The 16,886-nt window shown below is 35.3% G+C and overlaps 1 protein-coding gene across 10 annotated transcripts in view; it reads right to left on the bottom strand.

The window, feature by feature from the left end:
* The window catches only part of LOC113463187 (uncharacterized), a 39,127-nt gene that overhangs the window by 19,901 nt on the left and 2,340 nt on the right, over window positions 1-16,886 (bottom strand). Inside the window, exons 2-10 of one of the 10 annotated variants that reach the window (XM_089930068.1) lie at window positions 13,076-13,198; window positions 12,788-13,001; window positions 8,668-9,175; window positions 8,193-8,321; window positions 2,913-2,999; window positions 2,706-2,764; window positions 2,492-2,595; window positions 1,686-2,144; window positions 13-1,401 (exon numbers count right to left, since the gene is read on the bottom strand). In XM_089930068.1, coding sequence (XP_089786194.1) covers window positions 2,568-2,595; window positions 2,706-2,764; window positions 2,913-2,999; window positions 8,193-8,321; window positions 8,668-8,673 — 309 coding nt within the window. In that variant the 5' untranslated portion in view covers window positions 8,674-9,175; window positions 12,788-13,001; window positions 13,076-13,198 and the 3' untranslated portion in view covers window positions 13-1,401; window positions 1,686-2,144; window positions 2,492-2,567. Of the gene's footprint in view, window positions 1-12; window positions 1,402-1,685; window positions 2,596-2,705; window positions 2,765-2,912; window positions 3,000-8,192; window positions 8,322-8,667; window positions 9,176-12,787; window positions 13,002-13,075; window positions 13,199-16,886 lie in introns of all 10 variants that reach the window. The other 9 variants (XM_089930069.1, XM_089930071.1, XM_089930065.1 and 6 more) reach the window with 9 other exon arrangements.

The raw sequence follows: 16,886 nt of genomic DNA, 5'->3' as shown, positions 1-16,886 counted from the left end.
AGTTGAGATTACTCATTCTATAAGATTTTAGGTGCTAATACAATTGAGATTCGACTTTCTTCGAGCTTGTGGGAACGAGGCAACAATGTATGCTCTGACAAAGCCTCACTGAAAGGATCAAGATGCACTTTACTTGGATAAGAGAACAGAGAAAAAATTTAAGTGGACCTGCATGACTAAAGTAAGTTAGAAAGTTAAACAGTCGATTCATATGGTATAACAAAATGGAACAAGTACGTGAACAGAACTAGAACAATTAGAAGAATTTCAATTTTCAATAAAATTTTCAATGAAATAACAAATAAAAGGCAATAATATTATGCAAAATTGACCCTTACTTAAACCCAACAGTAAGACCTATCTTGCATCACATCTAGAAATATAGTTTTGAAACCCTTGCTGTGGAAGATTTCTAGGAAACCAGCAAATAGACATGATTCCCCAAAATGCATTAATGCCTCTATAAACCCATCATAGCATTCCTACTGACATGTGAATCAGAACTCTGCAATTAGTATTCCACAGCAGGGTTCTGCACAACTTTGCTATGAATATGTTACCGTACAGCCAAAAATAAGCAATTTGACAACATTATTAAGACACTAATAGTAATAATCGCATCGCATTGATTCTGTACATGTTTATTGTAGAAATAAAAATATACAATCACAAACAACTTCTGTTATCTAGAGTTTTATAAAGTAGTGTTTCTTGAAAGCCTCCAATTAAATTTTCACAAGCTATTTTGTTGGGCACTTGAAATTCTGTAACTCTGACTGCTACATATCCAGGTAATACTAGTTCAGACTGTGTAGATGTATAATTTTCTTTGACCTCACTTAAATAATAGAACTTTTGCTCCTTTGTAGTCCCTTGTCTGCAAATGTAAGCATTCAAAATAGTAAAGAATATTGAATTGGTAGAAAAAGATCAAGTTTCAGTTCTTCCTTTTTCAATTTCAATAATTTATGCAATTTGGTGTAATCTGGCAGTGAAGATTTGACATCATAAATCTTAAATAGTAACCATTTCCTGAAGCAGGTAATCAGTTTTGTAAATATAAATAAGACCTTGATGCATGCATCAAGTCTTTCTGAATAAAATCTGTAAGATAATAATACATATGAGAGAGATACTCATGGTTTTCCTTTCTTCTTTCTCTCTCTGTCTTTTTTCCCGGGATTGTGCGTAGGGGGCAGTGGGGCAACAATGTAGAATTTTTTTCTGGAATTCCGGATTGCACACCAGTTGTTTGGGAACTTTCAATTTTAGATCAGTAATAATTCCATCAATGCTCCAGTCTGGCACACTTGAAATGGGGGATGTTGAAGGAAAAAGGATTTCAACATCTTGTCGTTTACCAAATACTGCAGCAATTTCAATTGGCTTCATCAGCCCATCCTGAAATTTACAGGGCAAAAGAACAAGAAAAGAGAAAGATGAGTTTCATAAGGCATGCAACATCATCTTACACTCTATACAGCACAACAATGTTTCCCAACTTGTTAGTATTCTGCTGGTATTCAAGCAGAAGGGAGTTGCAGGAGTAAAAGGGAAAAGGGCGGGGGAGAAGGAATCACTAGTATTGTTCTTGGCACTTGAGTTTTTGACAATAATGATGCTGACTTCGTTCCATCAATTGACACCACACACTAGTTTTTCATAGAGTCAATAATTACCATTACCTTTTACACCACCTCATTGTATGCTGTACATGACATCCATTTGTTGTAGAAACCCTTTTTGCTGCTAAGTTCGTGAGATGACAATATAAAACGAGAAAGTTCCCACGTGCATTGTAAAGTTCATAGAATGGACATTCTGAGAATCAATCAAAGAGAAAGCATGACATCAAAGCTACAGCATAGCAGTGTGGCATACTAGCATTTACTTTGTTGTCAATATGAAGTTCATCACCATGTTTGCTTTCTGGGGCTTCTGCTAAACCAATCTGAGAATTCTAGAGAGCCAAAAACCGCCAGAAAAATAAACAAGGAAAAGATATGAGCACTTACTATATTAGGTATATTTGCATCAGCCCCAGCTTTCAGTAAGCGTTCGATAATCTCAGTCAAGCCACCATGAGCTGACAATCCTACGGGAGTTACTCCAATGAAAATATTACCATTCACATCAGCGCCTGCCTACATAAACAGAATACATAATAAATTGTTTTGAAGAATTCTTCGCATCTCAGAAGTGAGAGCTCTCTTTGCTCTCCCTGATAAATTTTGTTTTTTGTGGTCCTACCACATTTTGTAATTTGTTTGAGAAATTTCATGAGCCAAGACGATTCTTTAATAGGGCTTCTCTGAGCCACCTGATTAGAAAGCAGGCTGCTGCCAGGCCAAAGGTGTGAAATTCTCCATTTTTTTTCAATGAATATCTTAAGAACAGCAGATCTTATGAATTCCTTTATTTGCTGAATTTCTTTGTGGTCACTCCTAAGTGAACAATATGGTCATTTAGATGATGAAAGATCCAGGCTTACTTTCATATAATCATCTTCATGCTGTTTAGATAAGTAATATCAAAGCTCAATGGATCAGCAAAGAACTTCCATTCTGCTACATGGTGGACATTATCTTTCTTAGCCTTAAATATCAATCACAAGAAATAAAGATGAGATATGTACACGCAAAAGTAGATGTAGCCAAAGGTATTAATTTGCAAATTCTGGAAACTGCTGTGTGACTGCTGCATACCAATCAGATTTGTCTAAAGAAGATTTGCTGGATATATCATCAGTCAAACCCCATGAAGCCTGTAATCCAGCGTCAGCAAGAAATTTCATAGAAACAAACAATGATCCCAATCAATGGTACATGATTTTTCAATTATACCTCAGTCAAAAACCAGAAATGAGCTCACTATGAGATATTAAAGCACATATGGCCGACAAGCTTGTTTACCTCAATCAGTTCCTCCATGCATTGCAGTGAGTGAGCAAGAACAGACATCATCAATGGTGTAAAGCCATTGTGCGAAGCCTTCTTGGGCTGGAAATGTAGAAGCAAGTTGAAGTAAAAAAATTTGACTAATACCTCCAACAAAACTAAAATATAACAAAGATCTTCTGTTGTAGAATAACTTGTAAGGTACAAGAACTACACCATGCTGCATATATCATTTCTTTCCACATAACTCGTTAAAGATGTAATAGCAAAAACAGGCAAGATGGTAACAGAAGTAAGCCCCAAAGAGAAATTACCACATAGGACAAAAAATACCATATCTGATCTGAAAGACTTACCAGAACTTCTTTCTGTCTAGACAAGTTAGATAACTCATGCCATTTGTGCTACCCTGACTATCTATCAGGAGGAACCAATAATACCCCCCCATTCTATCAGCCACTTGCAATACTGCAAGATTCATGCTAATCTGAGAAATTGTACTTTCTTTTTGGGTGCGGAGAAATTACTGTTTGTTAGCAAGCTTGGTAATGTTGGTCTTCCAGTTTGTTCTCGCCATCTTATTTTTGTTCAGAAATTCATTCAAGCAAGAGGATTATGCCATGAGTAATTTGAACTGTTTGCACCACTCATCAACCAAATATCAACCAAGATACTTGATCAAATGATGAGTCAACCAAAATTAAATCGATGATTAAATGATAATAATCGCAAAGGCACATGGAAACAAAGAACTTGGACAATTATAGCTCACACAAGGAATTCATGAAAGGAAAGTCATACAAGGAAACAACTACCAAACAAAGTTAAATTACTACGAGAGCTCACAATATTTTCTGCTAGTAGCCTCAGCAGAGTCTTGTTGTACCACACTCTGTAGAATTCCCATTAGCGAAGCACTTGGCCTTACCCTTATCTTCTATTCATGATAAAGCCCTCGGAATGCTTTAACTTATTTCATCCTTATATATGAGGTCCAACCTAATAGTACCAATTTATGCAAAAGTTATGAAATCTGATATCATCATTGCAAAGATCTATAGAAAGAGTAGAATAATGAATTAGGTAAATGAAGAAGAATAAATTGAGGAGGCATGTGATGCCTCATCTAGTAATTTTAATGAAAAGTCTGATACTTCATTTAATTCAAAAAAATACAAGAATATCAATTGTATCTTCATGAATTTGTCATTCTCATTATATTGAGCTGAAAAGAAGAAAGAAAAGAAGGGAAAAAAGGAAAAGAAATAAAAAACCTTGAGTTGAATTATTAAAATCACCTGTCACCGATTGAATTAATAAACCTGTCCCACTATACTTGTATTGGATTCCATAAAGGGATAGGAGATATATCCAATCAAAACATGAACTTAAGTTAGTTCCATTGGGTCAAATAAAGAAATCCATGTTAAAGTTAAAGCCAACATAGTTGTTTGCTGTACCAGACCCTGAACTTGCTCCAAATATGTTCAAACTTTAATTACTTGCACCTATTACCTCGACACAAGCTCAAATTTGATCATGACACACTAAAAAGCTTGTATGGTAAGCTTTTCAATGATTTGAATCACATGTGCATAACAAATACATGCTTTTATTAGTAGTTCAATCATCATGTATGTCAACCTTCCGATTCTCTTGAGCTTTAACAGACAAAAAAGTATGAAACTTGCCTCCAGCCTCAGATGTTGCACGCGTTCATCCATGTTGACCTGCTGTGACGGGCCACACTTTTCTGCCAAATGAACTACAGACTATAAATTTGCCACAGACCTTCATGTTTCATCTTTAAGGTCCAAATATTATAACTTGTAAGCACTTGGATAGGGACTTGATTTTCAAATTCAATCTCAAGATGACAACACTGCCATCAATTATCGGAGAACACTGACCCCAAAAAGCATACTAGCACCAAAAATGCTCTTTTGGAAAGTCAACATCCTTCTGTTGCCAAATGAGCATAATCTCTAAACTACAATTCATTTGCCTTCATCCACCTCAATTCCAATGCACTTAATTGACTTTCTCAAACTATAGCTTTAACCCTGCTTTAGGACTAGGAGTACAAGTGTGAAAATTGAAAGCTACCTCAGTTGTGAAGAAGATTATTTCCCAAAATGTAGGAGGATGAAGGTTTAAAACATTAAATTGCATTTTCGACGAAAGAGATGATGATGCAGAAGTAAGATATGGTGACAAACAATTTGTAGTAAACTGGTGTAGAGTAAGAAAATTTTGCCAAGTTATTTCATCTAGTTTGCTTGAGTTCTCCATTTTGTATCTATTCATACAGTCATATATACATCTATGCGGACATACAAACATATATTCATGATACCATACGCCATATAGATCAATCCAATTGTACACTTGTTCTATCATGAGCATTGATTGAAGTCTTGAGATCCTCACTTTAAAAAAAAATGATGTATCCCCCATTCATTCCAATCATCTACAGACACTGATGTCTCCCTGAGTCATATGAGAAATATGCTGCTTATAAGCATATAAATTTTGACGATTCATACTGGAGATAGTGATAAAGTCCACATAATAAGCAAAAGAATTTTGACCATGGAAACGAACATCTAAGACATGCTGATGATAATGAAACATAGAACATTAAATCTGCTTTGTGATTCAACAAAATCTTTGTAGTAGATTCTTGTCCACAACCAGCAGCCACATGCAAAGGAGTCATTCCACAAGAGTCTTCGAGGTCCACATGTATTTGTCTTGAAATAAGTAAGCACAAAAAGTCACAGTATCCTAAACAGATACAAGAATAAAAAAAATCAAAGGGAGAAACGCCTTAATATTATCTACCACCAAGGCATAAATCTATGCAGCAAGTATAGCATAAGTATATTTTCACTCCAATAATGAAGTTTGGAGTTCATATGAAGTATATTATATACTTTTTCTGAAAGTTTGAAATTTGTAATAGACAATGTAAATATTATGGCATGATTGAATTATGTGATTAACAAACCTAGCAAACATGACTGAACTCACATAAGTAAAGCTCATCTTTATGCATTACGATGTGCATAGTGCTAGATGTAGTCGGTACTAACAAAATGGCCTCCACAGACTACAAAACCAGGGGACAAATCAATAGACATACTCATATGCACGTATTCCACAATGATATGCAGAACATAAGAATCCATTATACAAATATGTCTATTATTTACTTTTATTAGCAAAAATATAAGTTCCTGGAAAGCCATTCTTTATAAAGCAGAAAGAAAGTTGTGCTTAAGTTGAGATTACTCATTCCATAAGATTTTAGGTGCTAATACAATTGAGATTTGACTTTCTTCGAGCCTAATTGTGGGAACTAGGCAAAAATGTACGTCCTGACAAAGCCTCACTGAAAAGATCAAGATGCACTTTACTTGGATAAGAGAACAGAGAAAAAATTTAAGTGGACCTACATGACCAAAGTAAGTTAGAAAGTTAAACAGTCGATTCATATGGTATAACAAAATGGAACAAGTATGTGAACAAAACTAGAACAATTAGAAGAATTTCAACAAAATTTTCAATGAAATAACAAATAAAAGGCAATAATATTATGCAAAATTGACCACTACCTAAACCCAACAGTAAGACCTATCTTGCATCACATCTAGAACTATAGTTTTGAAACCCTTGCTGTGGAAGATTTCTAGGAAAGCAGCAAATACACATGATTCCCCAAAATGCATTCATGTCTCTCTAAAACCATCATAGCATTCCTACTGACATGTGAATCAGAACTCTGCAATTAGTATTCCACAGCAGGGTTCTGCACAACTTTGCTATGAATATGTAACTGTACAGCCAAAAATAAGCAATTTGACAACATTATTAAGACACTAATAGTAATAATCGCATCGCGTTGATTCTGTACATGTTTATTGTAGAAATAAGAATATACAATCACAAACAACTTGTGTTATCCAGAGTTTTATAAAGTACTGTTTCTTGAAAGCCTCCAATTAAATTTTCACAAGCTATTATGTTGGGCACTTGAAATTCTGTAACTCCGACTGCTACATATCCAGGTAATACTAGTTCAGACTGTATAGATGTATAATTTTCTTTGACCTCAGTTAAATAATAGAACTTTTGCTCCTTTCTAGTCCCTTTTCTGCAAATGTAAGCATTCAAAATAGTAAAGAATATTGAATTGGTAGAAAAAGATCAATTTTCAGTTCTTCCTTTTTCAGTTTCAATAATTTATGCAAATTTGATGTAATCTGGCACTGAAGATTTGACATCATAAATCTTAAATAGTAACCATTTCCTGAAGCAGGTATTCAGTTTTGTAAATATAAATGAGACCTTGATGCATGCATCAAGTATTTCAGAATGAAATCTGTAAGATAATAATACATATGAGAGATATACTAGTGGTTTTCTTTTCTTCTTTCTCTCTCTATCTTTTTTCCTGGGATTGTCCGTAGGGGGCAGTGGGGCAACAACGTAGAGTTTTTTTTCTGGGATTCAGGATTGCACACCAGTTGTTTGGGAACTTTCAATTTTAGATCAATAATAATTCCATCAATGCTCCAGTCTGGCACACTTGAAATGGGGGATGTTGAAGGAAAAAGTATTTCAACATCTTGTCGTTTACCAAAAACTGCAGCAATTTCAATTGGCTTCATCAGCCCATCTTGAAATTTACGGAGCAAAAGAACAAGAAAAGAGAAAGATGAGTTTCACAAGGCATGCAACATCATCTTACACTCTGTACAGCACAACAATGTTTCCCAACATGTTAGTATTCTGCTGGTATTCAAGCACAAGGGAGTTGCAGGAGTAAAAGGGAAAAGGGCGGGGCAGAAGGAATCACTAGTATTGTTCTTGGCACTTGAGTTTTTGACAATAATGATGCTGACTTCGTTCCATCAATTGACACCACACACCAGTTTTTCATAGAGTCAATAACTACCATTACCTTTTACACCACCTCATGGTATGCTGTACATGACATCCATTTGTTGTAGAAACCCTTTTTGCTGCTAAGTTCGTGAGATGACAATATAAAACGAGAAAGTTCCCACGTGCATTGTAAAGTTCATAGAATGGACATTCTGAGGATCAATCAAAGAGAAAGCAGGACATCAAAGCTACAGCATAGCAGTGTGGCATACTAGTATTTACTTTGTTGTCAATATGAAGTTCATCACCACGTTTGCTTCTGGGGCTTCTGCTAAGCCAATCTAAGAATTCTAGAGAGCCAAAAACCGCCAGAAAAATAAACAAGGCAAAGATATGAGCACTTACTATATTAGGTATATATGCATCAGCCCCAGCTTTCGGTAAGCATTCGATAATCTCAGTCAAGCCACCACGAGCTGACAATCCTACGGGAGTTACTCCAATGAAAATATTACCATTCACATCAGCGCCTGCCTACATGAACAGAATACATAATAAATTGTTTTGAAGAATTCTTCGCATCTCAGAAGTGAGAGCTCTCTTTGCTCTCCCTGATAAATTTTGTTTTTTGTGGTCCTACCACATTTTGTAATTTGTTTGAGAAATTTCATGAGCCAAGCGATTCTTTAATAGGGCTTCTCTGAGCCACCTGATTAGAAAGCAGGCTGCTGCCAGGCCAAAGGTGTGAAATTCTCCATTTTTTTTCAATGAAGATCTTAAGAACAGCAGATCTTATGAATTCCTTTATTTGCTGAATTTCTTTGTGGTCACTCCTAAGTGAACATTATGGTCATTTAGATGATGAAAGATCCAGGCTTACTTTCATATAATCATCTTCATGCTGTTTAGATAAGTAATATCAAAGCTCAATGGATCAGCAAAGAACTTCCATTCTGCTACATGGTGGACATTTTCTTTCTAGGCCTTAAATATCAATCACAAGAAATAAAGATGAAAAATGTACACGCAAAAGTAGATGTAGCAAAAGGTATTAATTTGCAAATTCTGGAAACTGCTGTGTGATTGCTGCATACCAATCAGATTTGTCTAAAGAAGATTTGCTGGATATATCATCAGTCAAACCCCATGAAGCCTGTAATCCAGCATCAGCAAGAAATTTCATAGAAACAAACAATGATCCCAATCAATGGTAGATGATTTTTCAATTATACCTCAGTCAAAAACCAGAAATGAGCTCACTATGAGATATTAAAGCACATATGGCCAACAAGCTCGTTTGCCTTGATCAGTTCCTCCATGCATTGCAGTGAGTCAGCAAGTACAGACATCATCATTGGTGTAAAGCCACTGTGCGAAACCTTCTTGGGCTGGAAATGTAGAAGCAAGTTGAAGTAAAAAAAAATGACTAATACCTCCAACAAAACTAAAATATAACAAAGATCTTCTGCTGTAGAATAACGTGTAAGGTACAAGAACTACCCATGCTGCATATATCGGGTCTTTCCACATGACTCGTTACATATGTAGTAGCAAAAACAGGCAAGATGGTAACAGAAGTAAGCCCCAAAGAGAAATTACCACATCGGACAAAAAATACCATATCTGATCTGAAAGACTTACCAGAACTTCTTTCTGTCTAGACAAGTTTGATAACTCATGCCATTTGTGCTACATCTACTTTTCTGCAAAATGACCTACAAACTATAAATTTGCCACGGACCTTCATGTTTCATCTTTAAGGTCCAAATATTATAACTTGTAAGCACTTGGATAGGGACTTGATTTCAAATTCAATCTCAAGATGACAACACTGCCATCAATTATAGGAGGACACTGACCCCAAAAAGCATACTAGCACCAAAAATGCTCTTTTGGAAAGTCAACATCCTTCTGTTGCCAAATGAGCATAATCTCTAAACTACAATTCGTTTACCTTCATCCACCTCAATTCCAATGCACTTAATTGACTTTCTCCGACAATAGCTTTAACCCTGCTTTAGGACTAGGAGTACATGTGTGAAAATTGAAAGCTACCTCAGTTGTGAAGAAGATTATTTCTCAATATGTAGGAGGATGAAGGTTTAAAACATTAAATTGCATTTGCGAGGAAAGAGATGATGATGGAGAAGTAAGATATGGTGACAAACAATTTGTGGTAAACTAGTGTAGAGTAAGAAAATTTTGCCAAGTTATTTCATCTAGTTTGCTTGAGCTCTCCATTTTGTATCTATTCATACAGTCATATATACATCTATGTGGACATACAAACATATATTCATGATAGAATACGCCATATAGATCAATCCAATTGTACACTTGTTCTATCATGAGCATTGATTGAAGTCTTGCGAATTGTGATCCTCACTTTAAAAAAAAATGATGTATCCCCCATTCATTCCAATCATCTACAAACACTGATGTCTCCCTGAGTCATATGAAAAATATGCTGCTTATAGGCATATAAATTTAGATGATTCAAACTGGAGATGGTGATATAGTCCACATAATAAGCAAAAGAATTTTGACCATGGAAACGAACATCAAAGACATGTTGATGATAATGAAACATAGAACATTAAATCTGCTTTGTGACTCAACAAAATCTTTGTAGTAGATTCTTGTCCACAACCAGCAGCCACATGCAGAGGAGTCATTCCACAAGAGTCTTCGAGGTCCACATGTATTTGTCTTGAAATAAGTAAAGATAAAAAGTCACAGTATCCTAGAAAGATACAAGAATTAAAAAAATCAAAGGGAGAAACGCCTTAATATTATCTAACGCCAAGGCATAAATCTATGCAGCAGGTATAGCATAAGTATATTTTCACTCCAATAATGAAGTTTGGAGTTTATATGAACTATATTATATATTTTTTCTGAAAGTTTTAAATTTGTAATAGACAATATAAATATTATGGCATGATTGAATTATGTGATTAACAAACCTAGCAAACATGACTGAACTCACATAAGTACAGCTCATCTTTATGCATTACGATGTGCATAGTGCTTGATGTAGTTGGTACTAACAAAATGGCCTCCACAGACTACAAAACCAGGGAAAAAAATCAATAGACATGCTCATATGCACGTATTCCACAATGATATGCAGAACATAAGAATCCATTATACAAATATGTCTATTATTTACTTTTATTAGCAAAAATATAAGTTCCTAGAAAGCCATTCTTTATAAAGCAGAAAGAAAGTTGTGCTATAGTTGAGATTACTCATTCTATAAGATTTTAGGTGCTAATACAATTGAGATTCGACTTTCTTCGAGCTTAATTGTGGCAACTAGGCAGAAATGTATGTTCTGACAAAGCCTCACTGAAAAGATCAAGATGCACTTTACTTGGATAAGAGAACACAGAAAAAATTTATGTGGACCTGCATGACCAAAGTAAGTTAGAAAGTTAAACAGTCGATTCATATGGTAATAACAAAATCAATCCCCAATAGATATTTCAAAGCTCTTAGGAAGATAATGTTGACTAACATGATGTTGTTAGTTATTTGAAGTTTTGCAAGTAAATAGTAGAATTTAGTTTTATACATGTTTATAAGGGTTGCAATCATTCAACCAATTTGCCAACATGGGATCACATTAGCATGTTTTGATATGTCATTAGCAGGTTTGGGACATAGACAAATTGGCCCAGCTAACCAGTTCAGCAAATGGGCAGTTTTCAAGTTTATAGACTTGACCTGCTTGATGTGATTGACCCATTTAATGAATAGGTCAGGTGGATATAGTTATGACCCAAACTTGAATGTGATTCTACACCAACATGCTTAACCGTGTGTGGACACTAACAACTATACACGAAAAGTTGCGTTTATTGGATATCATGTATAGCGATAGATTGAATAGATGTTAAATTAGTGGGTTGACATTGGTCAATAGATTAATTGGGTAAGTATCAGACTAATATGCCAGATTTGATATAAGTGGGTCAAGGTAGGTTAACAGGTTAGCCATGTCATTGCAGACCCAATATGGCTTGATTTGTACTTCTATCAATAAAGCAATCTTGGCAGTTTGGTAAAAAAAACTTTTCCCCTCTTCATTTTCCAATTTTCTTATGGTTTCGGCATTCCAAATCTAGAGAAATATATTTTCACAAGTCAAATATTATTTATGATATATTATTCAACATGTAAAACTATAGATAGCCCTTAGAATGTAAATATAATATTCTATTAACTGCCAAACTGCAAACTTCAATGCTTAATGAACTGTTATGACATTCTCAAGGAAAACATTATATCAAAAAAATGCTTAACCATCTAATGTTAAATCTTTAGTTTTTTCCAGTTTGTTTCAAGCATGAGGCTTTTGGGCTTGCTCTCTTAAACTACCACCACCCTCTCTCCCCCGCCAACTTTTTTTCTTTTTTTCTTTTTTGCAATTGAGCCTATCTTTGAGGCCCCACACATGTAATGAACATCTTTTGTACATAGAATATAAAACCTTTGGCCATCGCTAATTCTCATGATAGCCTGATGTGCTTTGCAAAATTAACATTCAACTGTTAAATAGACGGTATTTGAATCAAAGTCTCAGATAAAGATCAAATAAATACATGCATATGTCTGTAAACATATAGCAAATACATACCTATGCTTGTGTATGTTGTATGTCACAAGTATGCACGTACATGGATGTGTCCTCACATTCATAACTCCAAAAAAGCAGTTTTGCATTCTTAATAAAATTTGAGTTTTAAGATAATCATATTAATTTCTATTATAGAAATTTAGATTTATACTAATCGAGGCATGTGCATTCAACTCATCCACTTGCTTGTTCTTTCACCAATTTCCCTTAGTTGTACAAGTAATCTGATCAGATTATTAATGGAAAGTGAAGCATATGTAGCTAGATTTTTGTCAAATATTTACTGAATGTCCACCAGTCATACACATAACAAGTTAGTAAATGCATGTCTGAAATTTGTATGTAAAATTTTCTTTACCTTTCTTCTTGATTGTGTTGGTGTTCCTCTTTTTCCTATCCTTTATATTCCCGATCTCCTTGCTCTTTCATCTCTTCGTCCCCCATCCATTATTTACATAATTTTCTTACCCTATATCAATCCAAAAGATCCGCTGCATCTATGAGAACCAAGATTAAGGGCATGTGATTCAGATTTGACTTCCTTGTACCTTCAAGAGGTAGTTGTCCATCTTCTGCACTATATATAAGAAATTCAGTATGGATGCCATCTCTATACAAGCTATATTAAACAATAAGTTATAATTACCAGTTGTTACCAAAGAAGCAATATCTGCCACAGGTTCTGGCGTCTGTATCAAACCACTTGTCTGTACTCTTCACCAGACATTTTATTTAGAACAAGATCTTAAAGCAAGTGTCAGCCTTAAATCTGCAAAATTTAAATAGGCTCAAAGGCCCAATATCTTTTACTCCACTAATCATTCGTTCTAAATAAACTTTCTGGAAACCTAGATGTGAAGCCCATAAAGAAAATAAAATAAAACATAATTGCAGTTTAGGCAGCTTGAATGATCATTAAAAGGAAAAGAGGAGAAAATATCATGTCAACATGAAGACCACAATTAAAGAAAAGAATCAAGATGCAATATTACTGCTTCTGAGACAACACTACAAGTACAGCAGGCCAAAACAAAGCCTGGGGCTAAATACACACAACATAAAGATGCTTGTGGAACAGAGTTCATCAATAATTATATAATTGCACAATTAGAATCATTGCCACTATTATTATGCATTTTAAGACCACTGATAATTTAAGTGATGTATGTGATCGAGATTATAATAGAAAAATAAATTCAAGAGATGGATGGAAATTGCCAATGAACAACTATTTTAAGTGATTACTATAGCTAATGTCCACCAAAATATGGATGGAAACAAAAATTCACAAGTACATGAAAAAGGAATTATATCTAAGAATCTATCAACTTAAGTAATCATATAGAAAAAGGAAAGCTTATGATGCATATGAAAATAAAATCCGCAAAGTTAAATACCCCTTTTAATTTCCATAACAGGTATTTCGCCAAGACCAGGAAGGAAAATTCAAGAACCCTTTCCCGTGGCATGGTGCAGAGGAGTTATCCCCGATTTGTTCTGTATAGCAGGATTGGCGCCGTGATGAAAAAGATAGGTGGCGGTCTCATGCTTTCCATATAAAGTTGCCAGGTAAATTGGAGTTTCATCTGAAAAGGAAGGATTATTGAAAAAGAAATGCAAAGTCCAGAGAGGCGAATTCTTGAGCACGCAAGAATTCGCATCATGATAACGAGCAATCAATATACCAGAAGATCAAATCAAGAATACAAAATTTTCCGCTCAAGAAGAAGAAGGAAGAAAAGGAAGAAGAAGAAAACCTTTGTCGGAGAGAGAGTTAATGTCGAGTTTGATCTCCTCAACCAAATACTTGCACACTTCCTTTTGCCCGCCGATGGCAGCTAAATGGAAAGCTCCGCGGCCGAGTTCGTTCTTCACATCTCGGATGGTTGCGGCTAGACCCCTTCTATCGTCGGGCATTCTTGCCGCCTCTGCATCAGTATAGGGAGAGGGTGACAAAAATAAAAAGAGATCAAAAGATCGAATCCTGACCAAAAGAAGGAACCCTAGAGAGGTCGGAGAGTACGCTTGAGAACAGGGAGATCTCCACGAGAAGAAGCTTCGAGGAGCCCTTTGGGCCAGTCCGGAGCTGGAAATGAATGGAGAAGAGAGATCAAGAAATGGCGTCAGAAGATAAGAGATAGAAGAAGGAGAACAGGAGAGGGACGAGGATGGGAGCTAGGGTTTGTACCGAGGAAGGAGATTGGAGGGGGGGAAAGGGGTTCGTTTTTCGATTTCTTGGCTCTTCGTCTCCTGGGTTTTGTTGGGGTACCGGACGCCATGAGGTGATGGAGAAATGGGAAAACGAGGGGAGACGAGGGGCGGGGGTAAAATTCCAAAATTTATAGTATGGATGGTATTAAGGCGGCCCGGCCGGAGAATTGATATGGGCCGTTCGATCGTGCTTTCCCGCTCAGAATGTAGCATCACGATAACACACAATATTCCATCCGTGCATCAAGGAGCTGATTTCTTTCTTTGTTATAGTTCCATGGACGGCCATGATTGACTAACTGACTCTCTGCAATCTAACTCTAAAGTGGAGGGGATCCTCACTTTATTTGATTAGTCTCGATGATCAAGAATCATTAATTAATGTACAAGTAATTAGTGATTTGAATTAGAGGCAACAATTTATGACAAGATTTCCATCTAAACATCCACTTTAAGTTGATTCAAGTTTGGCATAAACAAATCTAAATTGTACATGGATCCACCAAACCTAACTTTTTTTTTATTTTAAAAAAAAAAGTCGGTTCATCTTTAAAGTTCTAATCCATTTAACTTATTTTAATCTATTTAATAGTTGCATCAAAACACGTGACCCATCTCTTTAAGACATATTTAACTCACTGAGTTCACTTATTCTGTTTAAAAGTCATTTAACCTGTTTAAAACTGCTTAACACAACTGACCTTCTTCAACCCATATATTAAACATGGTTTACTTGTTTAATAAAAAGGAGGGCTTAAAAGGATACATAATTGACCCCATCCATAAGGCTACATCCAATCCAACCCATATCCAAGACCCAATTCCTGCTTGGACTTTTTGGCTTTGACATGATTAATATAAAATAGGCATGTAACTAAGCTTGATTTGGATCAAGATAATCATGATCATGAGTTAATCAAATTTTTATCTGATCATAGTTTTAGATATAGAATCTTATCATTTGCCGCTCATGTTCAGTTGCCTATAGAATTTTTTTGACCCTTTGAGTCATCCAAACCATATCGAGTTCGAGTATGATGTAATATACAAGAATTATACATTATTTATTATATTTATTTTCATTAAAATATCCATATAATTCATTCTACATTTCTTAGGGTAGCTAATAGTTACAAAAATTAATATATGGAAAAAGCTAAAAGAGAGTTTTAGTGCATATTATTAACACTAATATCATTATTGTTAACACTATTGTCATTGCCTAGGATTTGGTTTAAATCATCACTATGAGTTCAACTTACAAACTGCTAGCTGTAGCATCTAACTTACAAACCTATGAATGATAAATTTGTAAGTATCGAGTTTTGGGTTAGATCTAATCAAAAAATGATAGACCATCCAATATTTGATCTGGACTAGATCATGTCAAATTGATCCTAGATCATGTAAGAAACAATGACATAAACCTACAACCAAATAGATCATTTTTCAAACCCAATCCATGATTCTAAACCAATAAATCAAATCATGCCTAAAAAGGTTGGATCATCTATTGACCAGACCCATTACTTATCTAAAAGTCTGGGGTTCTAGTTTGGGTCTCAGCTCAAACTACCAAGTTTAATAGGTCTAAGTTACAACCCTAATATTCTTTTGGAACTTTAATGCTAACATGTGCACCCTTGTATGCTGATTGAGCTCATGCATCATCTACTGCAGGAGCAGTGAATTGCCCATGCAATATTTTTTGCAAGCTAACACATATTCATGTATCACCCGGATATTGAAATAAAATTCCTAGTTGACACTATGAAATATATTTATAGTCAGTTTGATATGATAGTAGCACCTCTACAGACCTGTCTCTCCATAAAAAACCATGTTGCCTCATGATATATCCTCACACTCGCATAAGCCCTCCTGATGAGAAGATGGCAATGCTTAACCATTTAACCTGTTTAACTTGTTTCAACCTACTGTAGATTGTGTTAGATTACCTATTAACAAAAAATCAAGTCTCGGTCTGAATTTTTGATCCGTTAAATAAAATAATAAAATTAGGGTTTTATACTTGGACTTAATACTTATCTAAAAGGGTTCCAGTTTGGGTCACAACTCAAACCTCTACAAATCTAGATAGGGTCTGATTGCCAAGTTTAATAGGTCTAAATTACAACCCTTTTTTTTTGGAATTTTAATGCCAACATGTGCACCCTTGTATGCTGATTGAGCTCATGCATCATCTACTGCAGAAGCAGTGAATTGCTCACACAATATTTTTTGCA

The sequence above is a fragment of the Phoenix dactylifera genome, chromosome 4 (genome assembly GCF_051530095.1).
Source record: "Phoenix dactylifera cultivar Ajwa chromosome 4, Ajwa_hap1_PhDact_Kaust_v1.1, whole genome shotgun sequence".
NCBI lineage: Eukaryota > Viridiplantae > Streptophyta > Magnoliopsida > Arecales > Arecaceae > Phoenix > Phoenix dactylifera.
This window is presented reverse-complemented; position numbering and strand designations above follow the sequence as displayed.